This window comes from Zonotrichia albicollis, chromosome 3 (assembly GCF_047830755.1).
Source record: "Zonotrichia albicollis isolate bZonAlb1 chromosome 3, bZonAlb1.hap1, whole genome shotgun sequence".
Lineage (NCBI taxonomy): Eukaryota > Metazoa > Chordata > Aves > Passeriformes > Passerellidae > Zonotrichia > Zonotrichia albicollis.
Genome location: NC_133821.1, coordinates 70,231,102 through 70,243,331, shown reverse-complemented (window position 1 = coordinate 70,243,331; position 12,230 = coordinate 70,231,102). Strand labels below are relative to the sequence as shown.

General features: G+C 46.0%; 1 protein-coding gene across 1 annotated transcript; it reads right to left on the bottom strand.

Annotated features, from left to right (window-relative positions):
• Window positions 1–1,818: 1,818 nt before the first annotated feature.
• CCN2 (cellular communication network factor 2) lies at window positions 1,819–4,713 on the bottom strand. The gene is made up of 5 exons (XM_074537802.1): window positions 4,581–4,713; window positions 4,254–4,470; window positions 3,893–4,144; window positions 3,458–3,669; window positions 1,819–3,132 (listed from the first exon to the last, which is right to left on the bottom strand). The coding sequence occupies exons 1-5, from the start codon at window positions 4,638–4,640 to the stop codon at window positions 2,836–2,838; spliced, it is 1,038 nt and encodes a 345-aa protein (XP_074393903.1). The 5' UTR covers window positions 4,641–4,713; the 3' UTR covers window positions 1,819–2,835.
• Between the last annotated feature and the right edge of the window lie 7,517 nt (window positions 4,714–12,230).

The following is a 12,230-nucleotide window of genomic DNA, read 5'->3' as shown; positions in this document are numbered from 1 at the left end:
AGAGAGCTGGGAGCAGAACATGAGTGAATCTTGTGGTCCTGAGGCTCATGGGAATGATGGTATTAGGAAATGTCATTCATTACAATATCTGATACTAACTGATGAAAGACTGCAGAGCAGAGCTGTTCATCAACACACTTTAGCAGTACCATAAGCTTACAGGAATTTCTCACAGGAATTAATTCCAACCTGCCAGGTACATTGCGCTTCTTTCTGTTCTGCTAATCCTGAGAGCTTCCATAGCGATGGTTATGAATGAAGCCCATGTACATCCTGCCCTTTCTGGAACTAGAAATGAGAGTTTTCTTGTTATTTGGGGGTGGAGCCACAGTAGTGGTCAGGCAACCAGTCCTCAGTGTTGTACAAGTGTTTGAAGCGTTTCCAGGGTGAGCTGAATGGCTGCACAATATTCATAATCTGAAAAAAAAACATTGAGAAAAAATGCTGGAGAGTCTCAGGGAGCATAAGAGCCAGAGGCTACCCAAAAGTATTTTGTACGGGACATAGAAAGCCACTTCCTCATGCCAGGAGAATTCCTTTTATTTTTCAGAGGTAGGGAAAATGCTTCTATGGCCTTGAGCAAAGCCTGGTGAAGCCATTGGCAAGACTCCCATTGACTTGCCATTAGTTTAGGGCTCTGTTGTTCATCATTAGTCAAAGCTGGTGTTACACTGATTTGCTGCTAATGCTAGCTGAAATCAATGGGATTGGAAGGTGCTCAGGAAGGATGGACATTTTTGTAAGCTAACACTCTTTCAGCACCAGGAAATTCCAGATTGAACTTGTTTGCCTGAAAAGGATTCTTGTTGGAGAGCATGTTTTTTTCTGAAAACAAGAACTAATGCTTCTAGTGCAAAGGTTAATTTTGAATTCAAAGAATCTCCTTGTCTTAATAAAGGGACAAAAAAGTCTGTTATTGATGTAGGTCCCAGCACAGGACTGAAGCTTTTCTTTTAGCTTCAGGGGGATGAGGGAGTTGACTCTCAACTGTCCTCACAAATAGTTCTTGTTTATCTAAGAAGAATGTTTGGACCATTATCAAAAGGTGTAGCTCTTACAATACTTCTCATCTGTGGCCCTGCAGGAGTTTGAACCCATGGACACTCAGCACAGAACTGTCACATGTAATGTTTTGGCCTTGTCAGCACGCAGGAATATAACCTGTGTAACTGCCACCAGAGTCCAGTGCTCTATCATACCACACTTAGGTGTTAATTCAAGTAAAGCTACATCTAAATTAGGCCTACACTGCATGAAGGTTAAACCAGAAGTTTTTTAGAGGTCCCTTCCAGCCTGTTGTATTCTGTGATTTTTATGATACAACATGAGCTATTCCCTGAGAATTGCACCAAATTTAGACTTCTGCATTTGAGTCTAGAGTCAAGAACCACTTCAATGCTTTTAGTAATTAAAAATATTTTCCTTGCCCTTAGCTGAAAACAAATCTTAACCAGTGGAACACCTCAACAAAATTAAGCATGTTGTGTGGTGTATTACAGCAGCAGTTGAATACCCTGGTGACCAGCTGACTCCTTTCAAACTTCATGTGATGCATGAGGAGACCTGCTGCACTTTGTAATGCCATACTGGGCTTGGCAAAGCAAGCCTGGCCCTTCCCTCCACTCTAAATGCAGAGGAGTAACAAACTACAGTTGGTTCACTAGTAACAGAATAAGTAAATCTTTAGCTTATTCCTAAGTGTATGTGATTCTGAAGAACCCACCACACACTATTTGATTTTCATCTAGTGCAAAGGCAACACCTTTAGAAACATGAAAAGGAATAGCGGAGACTAAAGGAAAATGAAATACCAAGGAATTTATATAAAAAATATAAATACTTTATTTTCAACTAAAAAGGTGCAAACATGTAACTTTTGGTCACACTTCTCAACAAATAAACTGTCCAAAAAGAGCCATAGTCAAAGAAAGAAACAAATGCTCCAGTGGAAAGACTGACGAGCTACAGAACAGCCATTTCTCTTAAAGCCACTTGTCTTATAAAGTAGTAAGTAAACATATTTTGCCAATGAATGCTTTGTAACATTACAGGCACCTTCACTTCATCTCGACTTCAACTCACCATTTGGCCCTATCTGAACAATTTCCACTAGAGTATCTATTTCATGCTTTGAATGCATTGTCAAACAAGCTTTAAATCTTACCTATCTTGTTCCAAAAAAGAAGGCTATCATTGAACTTTCAAAGCATTAAACAAAAGCACAAAACTTTAAATTAATTTAGATAACTGTACAAATATATATACACACAGTATTTACAATATTCATAAAAAGTAGCTTGTGACAGGTAAATTAACTGCCACAAGCTGTCCAGTCTAATTGACATGATTCTGATTCTTTTTGGCCAAGCCATCTGAATCAGAGTGTCAGAGCTGAAACATTACTGTCCTGACTAACAGAACACCTTCTACTTAGCACTTTGCTGGGTGCTTGCATTCCAGCTGTTGCTGTCTCTAAGCCAGCACCAGCAAACATGCTAATGGTCTCTTCTCAATTGCACTACTAGATGAAGCACGTTGTACCACATTAAGGGAACATTTGCTTGAATCTGCTTTTCCTGCCTGTTTCCCTTAACCCCATCACACCACCTCAGGAACATGTTCTGAAGCTGTGTCTTGCTGTGATCCCACTGTCCATTTTGTTCTTCTTCAAATCACCGTTTGGGGTCAGTAGAAAAATTGTCTTAAGTCACATGGAGCAGTTTGTTGAAATTAAAAAAAAAACTGATTTAAATACCTTGTGCTATTGAATCATGTTTACAAAATGAGATGCAAATCAGTTCAAGTTGAGAATGCATTTAGCGTCTCCTTCTGGCTTTATGCCATGTCTCCATACATCTTTCTGTAGTACAGAGACTCAAAGATGTCATTGTCTCCAGGGCAGTTGTAGTGGCACGCGCAGGTCTTGATGAACATCATTTTCCTTTTCATGATCTCCCCATCAGGGCACTTGAACTCCACAGGGAGGGTGGCTGTTCTGTGGGGTGTGCAGCAGCGCCCGTCAGTGCAAACACCACAGAACTTAGCTCTGTAGGTCTTCACGCTGGTGCAGCCAGACAGCTCAAACTTGACAGGCTTGGAGATTTTGGGGGTGCGAATGCACTTTTTGCCTTTCTGTCAGGATAGAAATGAATACAAGATGTTTAGAAGGTAGGCTTTCACAAAGCACACTAAGCTTGCAAGTTAGTGGTGAGCAAGTGGTATTAATTATTACTGTGTTATTATTAGGCAAGATTGTCTTATACAGTGCCATAACACAGCGTGAGAGAAAATGAACGACATTTAACTGTAAATAGTGATCACCACTAGGGCAAAACTCAAATTTCCAAGTAAACCACTTGAAACTGACTACCTGTCAGCTCCGCACTTTTGGTCACTGTCCTTTTGTTAGTGAATGGAAGCAACCTAGTGCAGCATACATAAAGACAGTAATATTTACCTTGATGTTCTCCTCCAGGTCTGCTTCACAAGGTCGGACCATGCAGAGTCTGCTCTGTTTCTCCAGTCTGCAGAAGGCATTATCATTGGTGACCCTGGTAGAGATACCCATGCCACAGGTCTTGGAGCAAGCACTCCATTCCGTGGTCTGTACCAGGCAGTTGGCACGCATCATTGTTGGGTCTGGACCATAAGTGTCCTCCAGTCTGTAAGCTGCAGGAGACAGAAAACCAAAATTAGACCACTGCCTGACCTCAGCCCTCTAAATCCTCCTTCCTTTTCCCTGAGAAATTCAGGCAGCTAAAATCCGTGCGGTGATTCCACTAACTGCAGCCCTCCAGCCTCTGCCCTGTGTCCACCTAGTCCACTGCCTTCAGCCTCCATCATGCAGGGTGTCCCCTCCCCCGGCTGCCATCCGCAGAGAGCCCCCACTCACCGGCAAGCGCGGGTCCCACGGCAGTCTGCTCCTTGGCCTCATCGCAGACCCACTCCTCGCAGCACTTCCCAGGGAGCTTCACCCGGCGCGGGTAGGGGCAGTCAGGGCTGGGCAGGCGGACGTCCATGCTGCAGAGGGGCACGCAGCCCACGGCGCCGTCCAGGCAGGTGCACTGGTACTTGCAGCTGCTCTGGAAGGACTCTCCGCTCCGGTACACCATGCCGCTGAACACGCACGGGGCGCCGTCCCGAGCTGCGAGGGGCAGGAGGCAGAGCGTGAGTCGCGGAGGTTCCCACTTTCCTCGCTCCCTGCCCGGCAGGACCCCGTTCCCGATCCCGCGGCAGCCCCGGCCCCCACTCACCGGTGCAGACGCCGATTCTGCGGTTGGCGGGGGAGCCGAAATCGCAGAATAGCCCCTTGTGGTGGTCGCAGGGGTCGCGCTCGGTGCAGAGCTCGCCCAGCTGCTTGGCGCACACGCGGCAGCAGCCGCAGCCGTCGAGCACCAGGGAGACGCCGGCGGGGCAGGTGGGACTGGCTCCGCACTGGCACTGCCCGCTGCACTCCTGGCCCTGAGCCTCCTGAAAACGCCGGGGGAGACAGAGAGAGAGAGAAAGGGGGAGCGTCAGAGCCGCCGCCGGGACCGGCCGGACGGGGCAGGCGCGGCGGCGCGGCGGGCGGCAGCACTTACCGGGCTGAGGAGGGCGAGCAGCAGCGCTAGGGCGAACGGGGCGAGGGTGCTGGGGACCATCCTGCAGCGGTCAGCGGCCTGTGGGTGACGAGGCGGCGGCGACGGCGTCGGGCTGCCGGGCGGCGAGGGGAGCCGAGGTAAACCGAGAGCTTCCCGCAGGGCGGATCTCCTCGGCGGCGCGGACGGGGCTGCGGCGGGCCGTGGGCGCTGTGCCGGAGGGTGCCTGCAGCCGGCTGTTGCTGAGCTCCGCTCTCCTCCGCTCCGTCCGAGTGCGGCGGGAGAGTGGCTGTGTGACTGCCGAGTGCCGGGACGGACGCCCCTTTATAGGCGGCGGCGGCGCGGCCTCGCCAATGGGCTGAATGGGGCCGCGGACAAACAGCGACATTCCGCGCATTCCTGCGCGCCGCGCCGCGCCGCCCGCGCCGCCGCCGCCGCCCCGGAGCGGCCCTGACCCCTGACTCCCGCATTCCTCCGGCTGCGCCCCCCAGCGCACGCTCTCACCCCCCCATCACGGTTTTTTATTTTTCGTCCTGATGTGCTTTAAATGTGAGTCCCCGTCGCTGCCAGCGCTCCCGGCCGCCCCCCGGCAGCGCGTTATTTCGAGGCGGGCGGAGGGTCCGGCGGGAAGGGGCGGCGGGGCGGTTGCCAGGGGCGTTCGGGGGAATCCGCTATTTCCCTTCCCTTGTGCTCCCCGCTCGTCCCTCGTCCCTCCCCTGGGCACAGGGGACGCGGGGCGGGTGGATTGGGGGTGGCGCGGGGTACCCGGTGTCCGGCGGCGAACGGTCCGGGCGCTTTGGTACCACCGATAGAAGGTATAATTACGCTACCGGGTATAAATTGACTCTGTGTACCACTGAATCATACTGAATATTTGTAATGTGTTCCTTCCCTAATAGATGCTCTCTATGAATAGAGAGAGTGCCTATTTACTCTGAAATACTTGGCACAGTGAGTGGAGTCTGAAGCATGGAAGAAGTGGCTATTATTTTCCCACTGCCTGTGTGCAGCTGTCATTTCTGAGCAACACGTTCCTCGTTCCTCGCACATCCCAGCTTCCAACCTTCCTGATGGTCCGCCCCAGGATTACAACAAGAAGAGAATGGCATGCCACCTCATTCAGCCAAAACCTTAACACTGTGGTTTGTATTTGACTGAACCCAGGACGTAAGCATTGTGGCTTGTATTAAGTCATTGCAGATAACTGCTATGATCACTGTTGTTTTTTTTTTTTCCTTTCTTTTTTTAACCGGGAGGATGGCTCTTCCCCTGCCTCCTGTGTATGATTTGAATATTCAGTGATGTCATGTTGTTTGACCTCCGCTTTAACGCAAGGAATGCCAATGTTTTGGCTTTTGACCTGTGGAAGTATGTTAGTGCTTAGTAAGAGAGACTGGCTTAATGCATCGCAATAAGCAATCTAAAATCTGGTAGTATCTTAAGAGATACCTCATCTTTTGTATGCAGGCTTTCACCCACTGCCATTCTTCCTTGCTCCCCACTTCTTTCCATCCCTCCGTATGTAGGCATACTTCCATGCTATGATGCTGTGATAATAAAACAAGATTCATGAGGGGAAAAGAAAGTCTTCCATGTAATGCCCCAGTAGGACCATTGTGCTGTAAAACTGCTACTTATATTCTGCCAGCATTGTACTGCATCTGGTAAAGGCATTTGGATGTCATTTCTTCTACTTGAAGTTCTCCATTAAAAGAAATTAGATTGTCTTTGAAAGAAAAAATGAACCCCAGAGGAACAGTTATGGTAAATAATATATGTTCCCAAAACCATGAGGTCTCCTAAAATCTGTATTTACTTGAAGGACCCCAGTGGCCTCAGTGCTGGGTAAATAGTATGTGTACCAAACTATGTATGACATGCATACCAAAATGCAAATGTAACCAGGTAAACAGAATGCCTTTTTTAAATGCCTAAATATGGTAGAACATCAGAGAGAGAGAGAGAGGCTCTAGACATGTTTTATAACTTTCCATGTAAGAGGTTTTTTCAGAGATACAATTTTATTAAACAGAACCTAAGAATCTCACTGACAGAAAAAGTATGTTTAAAAGTAACAAACTCCCAGAAAGCCAGGAAATCCAAAATTAAAGGATAAATCTGTCCTAAGTCCTCCCACTGCAGGCCAAGTACAGCAAGCCTCATACACTTGCTGCCCTGAGAAAAATGGCTTGAATAGTAACTTGAATTCAGAACTAATTCTGGTCTTGCACCACTGTGGATCAGGCATTAGCCCACTAAATTACAAGTTGTATCAGCACATGAAGGTCGGTGAGAATCAGAGTCCCCAGGGGTGCCTTTTGGTCATCTTGGTTTCCGTGTTAGATGTGTCTAACAGTGGGTACCTCATTGGTGCGTGTGTATGTACACACAGGGGCAAAGGGAACTTGGAAGCAAAGGCAGTTCTTGCAGACTCCAATCTATCCTTAGCTTATCCTTTCTGATGGCAACCACAGAATCCTCAAGGTTGGAAGAGACCTTGAAGATCATTTAGTCCAGCCAGCAATGTCACCCCACCATAATCACCCCTAAACAGTATCCCCGGATGCCACATCCAGGTGCCTCTTGAGTATGCCACAGGTTGGACAAGTACATCCTGGAACTGATGCATAAAATGGTTAAAATGCACTAATTTTGACTTCCATGCAGGTGTTTATACAGCACATGCTTTTAAGATAGTATATTTTTTCTGCTGAAACTAGGAATTCACTACACCGGCCTTGCAGACTTGTTTACACAGCTATATACGGTATGTGTGTGTCTACATCAGCTTCAGTTGGTGAAGTCTTGTAAAATGTACAGGTGTGGATTTCTACATTCCTCTCTTGTGTTTTTCCTTCTCTTTTTTTTTTCCTGCTTCCCCCCAAAAAGTCACTTGATCAGGTATCAGACATAGTGAAAACCTGGCAAGACTACAGGAAAGTGGCTAGACTTGGAGTGCTTGTGTACTTAAAGAAAGAATCTTGCACATTTTCAACTTGCAGTCACAGATATTTTTTTATAAGAGCAATTGGAGGTCTGAGCCAGCCCTCAAAGCGGAAATCAAAAGCTCCCAGAGAAACATACCCGAGGAATGTGAATCTGATCCAACAACCATACGCAATGCACATACAGTACTGTCAGTCTTATAGGAAGTCTTGCCATATATGGACATCTGGACCCTGAGCTGTTTATCATCACGATAGGCTTGTAGCTGGCTTCAGACATTTCTGGCTTGCCTTAGGTTTAGTGTGCCAATTAGTTCCTTTCCCAAAATGCTCACCAGGATATTTCTTTAAAATTGTAATAAATACATCTCAAAATTCGGAGAGGTCTGGTTAAAGTTACGTTAGTAGGCTTTTGCTTAAAATGCAGATTCCAAGAAAGACTTACTCTGCTAGCTCAGAAATAGACACAGAGTAAAAACAAAGAGATTTATTCCATCATGAATGTGGTTGCCTGGTATTTCTCTTTCTTAGAAGTCATCTGGTAGCTTATTCTATGTATCTGTAGGCGTAGAAAGGGCTCTGAAGTAGATCACTTGCTGAACTTTTACTCATCCTTTCCTGGGCAGATGTGTGATCTCATCAAGCAACAAAGGCAAAGAAAAGACCACATTTCCCAAGATCTGTCAAGCAACTTATCTGTGTTGTGCAATTTGTACTGCTCGGTTAGAGTGGTACAAAGCCTTTCACCTTGTAGTTACCACAGTTCACATTAGCTAATCTTACTAATGAGAGCCATTAGCTCTTCTCCAAAGTGAACCAGAATTAGAAGGCAGGGAAGGGCAGTGGATGGCATAGGCTATGGACATGTTTGCTGCTGAAATGGTGGCTCTAGTCCAAATTCCTCAAAATACTGGTTCAGGTTCTCTGCTAGCATCAGTTGGGTAGTTCACTAAATGCACTGTTGGCCATCAAAATACTGGGATTTAAAAAGTCCAAGTCCATTGGGCTGAAGCAAAATCATCAGGTGCAATTCCCATTAGCAGACCTGAGTTTTGTTGTTTTCCATAATGTCATTCTTTATGTGTTAACATGCAAATATTGTTACTTCGAGACCCCCTGAGAATGCTGCTTTAAGTTCTTGGCTTTATTCTTAAAAAGTAACTGGAGTTTTTGTGAATGTGTGTGGTCTTAAACCAGCAAAGTGATTACTGGAAGTAGAGTAATCTAAATGGGTATTCAAAGCACATGTAAAACTATTTGTACGAAAGTGAGATTATGAGTACTAGGAAGCTAAATGTCTTTTACCTACTCTGCCTCAGATTCAGTTTATCTTATTTTATTCTGAAAAATTTGCCACAGATCTGGTCTTAGAAACACTGTAGGAGCAGCATTCACTACTTGTGTGAGGAGGCTGGCAGTGTCCTGGGTTTTTCTAGGGAAGCATAAAGTCCTTCCACGGCTCACAAAGGTGAGTAAGGAGGGAGAGAGTCTCAGTTGTTTATTTCTCAAATTTGAATTTGACTGAGGTTTGCAACTTCTTGCTGTAGGAAGTCAGCTAGTGCAGGGTTGCAGTGTGTCACTAACCACTCCTTTGACAATTGTCCCATAAATGGTTAACATTTCATATAAAGTTCCTGTTGCTGGCTGGAGAGGAAATGTGGCCAGGGATTGACTCAGAACATACACCAGAAATCCTTTTGAGATTCTCAGAGGAACCACGTGGAAAACAGCTGGATGAACACTTCCTTCCACTCTGTCATGGATTATGTGGGCAGGAAAGAATCAGATCTGCTTAGTCTACAATGCATGTGATGTTTTCAGTTTTTCAACCTGCTTCTTTCAGGAGCTGTTGGTGAAGTTTTGAGGGTTTGTGGGCCTTTTTTCCCCCCAAGCTGAGACACCAGTGTATAATTAATATTTGACCAAATTAAGGACTTCCATAAACGAATTCAGTTTTCTTTACCATAAACTATGGGCTATCTTAATTTATATTGTAGCTGCTGTGGAGTAGAGGCCTGGAGAGAATCCAATGGGATACATTTTCCATGCTGTCTGATAGGATAGTACATGTGTGGGTGACAGCGTGGTTTCTTTGAGGATAAATGAAAAGAGAAATGTCTCCCCCATATTTGATACAACCTTGGTTCACTGACCTTGGTGTAGTGGGCTTTTCTGTTTACACAGTCCTTCCAGAGGAAGTGAAGGAGTTGGCTTATTGTATAGGTCTGTAATGTATTTGGAAGGCTTCATAAGCACACTGCATCAGCTGACCTGAAAAAGAACATAATATCCTTGATGCATTGGCACCAGGATCTAGAGATTCTATAATTTTTCAGGGAAAAATCATAGAATTTGATCTATGTTCCCCATGGTTCAGGTGCCAGCTTGGCTGTCTGCTTTTTCAGCAAGTGATGTGTGGTATGTGACCTGTGTAAATACATCTGTACAAGTGACGCAGGCAGGGAAACCGGGATGTAACCTACAACAGCCCAGGTGGCTTCCTTATTGACCCACGGATGTGTGTGAAATTTAGCAACTACTGGGCCAGGTCTGAAAAACATCTCGGACTGCTGATCCCTCTGGTGTTGGTGGGAAATTCTCTGTCAGATCATTTTTTACATGGAGACGAGAAAAGGAGATACTGGAAGAAACATGCATTGTTAGGGAAGTGGGGACATGTTTAAAGTATTTTGATTTCCTGCAGGAACTAAGTGAGGAAACCTAGTTGTTTTAAACATCGATGGTCTCAGGTCCAGTGTTTACAACCATGTTGCTTCAGATGTGTTCTTGATGGGTGGCTTTTAAGTAATAAGCATAATGTTGTAAAAGTGGCAGGACTCTCACTAACAGCACATGTTCCTGAGCATATTACTCCATTTATAACCCTTTTATTAATGGGTTTTAAATAGGAATCAAGGTTAGGTTTTACTGTATGGTGTTTGTTTTGACCATTTTGGACAATGGGGTTTTTGTGAAGACTGAGCCTAAGAAGCTATTTGTGGTGCATTTCTTGTGAGGAAGTTATCCGTGATGGATCTTGTGGAAAAGTATAACCTTAATGGCATGGTAAATCTGTATGATTATTTGAGATTCAATTATGACATGGGACGAAAAGAAAGTTCATCAACTGCCTTTTTGTCATGCCTAAGCTTTACAAGGTATTTGAAAATCTTAAATGTGTCCTAACAATGTTCCTGTGCGAGTTACAAACTTTGTAGTAAAAATTTCAGGTGAGTTCTAAAACTAACCTTTCTCCTTCTGTCACTCACAACATACTGAGGGTTGATTTTCAAATTCCTTAGGAACAGTTTTCTCATTTTACGTTCTCAAATTCAGTGATAACTCACCCAGGCCTTCACATATCTCTATTTTTCTTGATAAGTGGCTTGCAAAGAGTGCCGGTAGAGTGCATGACTTGGGAAATGCACTTTCTTTTTTGCCGTCAAGCTGCCACAGGGGGGAGTAGAAGTTTGGAAAGGACTGTGCTTCCCAAAAAGTCACCGAGGCAAGTGCTGTGTTAGTGTGTACCCTGGCCCGTCTCTCACGGAGAGAAAAGCAGGAGCAAAAGAGGAGTGGGTGTTCTAGGAGTGAAAAGGTTGGTTGGAGAAAGGAGCCGGGGGGTTTCTACAGCTGGAACAAGCTGAATGGTTCACTGCTTTGCAAAACCACGCTGTTTTTCTTATTCATTCCTACCAGCTTTTCTGTCCAGATGTAAGGAGAATGTGACTGAATTGTTTTCCTGCCTCAGGAGGGAAGATGACATGTGGGAGTTGTAGAGCACTTGCAAAATCCTTGCCTGTCTGACAAAAGGCTTTTCCCACACTAGTGCTATTGGCTAATGAAGAAAAAATGCTAGGCAGAGGCAAGGCAGAGGACACAGAGAGGAAAAGTTTTGCTAACTTGATAGAAAAGGGTTGTTTTTGTGGGACTGTTAGTGTTGGTGAAATCCACGCTGTCTGCTTCACGATGAGTAACTGGACTCTGTGGGTCCCAGGCAGGCAGGGCGCGTTCCTCACGCCTTGGCCCTGGCTATGAGGTTGCTCTCTCATCCTTTGTGTGACCACAACTTCTCTTGCAAGGCACAGTCTGAAGCAGCAGCGTGGCTGTCAGCCACCATCCTGCCCTGCCACTGGGTTTGGTACAGTTCTGCAGAGGAGGCATATGGGCAGAGAAGGGGCTGTTAGAGCAGGAGTTGAAGGACTGGGCTCGGATTTTGAAGTAGTGCAGTATAACAAGAGGGTGGAAAAGGGACTTACCCCTCCTGTTAACTTCCCACCTATGTGCCATATTTGAGCATGTCCCCAGAGAAAAGCAGCCAAAGTCCTGAGTGGGAAAGGCTAAACAGGGCTGCAGAGAAAGGTGCACATATGTGTTTGTGTGGGAAGGGTTGCGGTGCAGTGGGGTGGAATGGAGGAAGTGGAGAAATTGGTGTGTGAGGAGAGTGGTGAAGGTGAGCCAGCCAAGGATGAGGTGGGCTTGGCAGCTTCCTTCCCACTGTCTTCACAGCATTTCACCACCAAGGAATTGTGCTCAGGTCAGTTCAACCATGGGAAAACTCACTTGCCAGAAGAAGAGAGAGGTGTCTGCGGCAAAGTTTGGGTGCTCCTCTTCTCCACACCTTTGGTAGCCAGTCCCTGTTTTCTCTTGCCCTGCTGCACTCAGGAACAGGCTGCATTGAGGTGCACAGTCGAGACACTACAAGTTTCTC

Bases quoted from the DNA above. Each gene is read 5' to 3' on its own strand.
- CCN2 (XM_074537802.1), bottom strand. From the start codon at position 4,640: ATGGTCCCCAGCACCCTCGCCCCGTTCGCCCTAGCGCTGCTGCTCGCC. The intron at 3,670-3,892 runs GTGAGTGGGGGC...TGTCTCCTGCAG, and splicing joins CGTGGGACCCGCGCTTGCCG to CTTACAGACTGGAGGACACT. The intron at 3,133-3,457 runs GTAAATATTACT...CTATCCTGACAG, and splicing joins ACCTGGAGGAGAACATCAAG to AAAGGCAAAAAGTGCATTCG.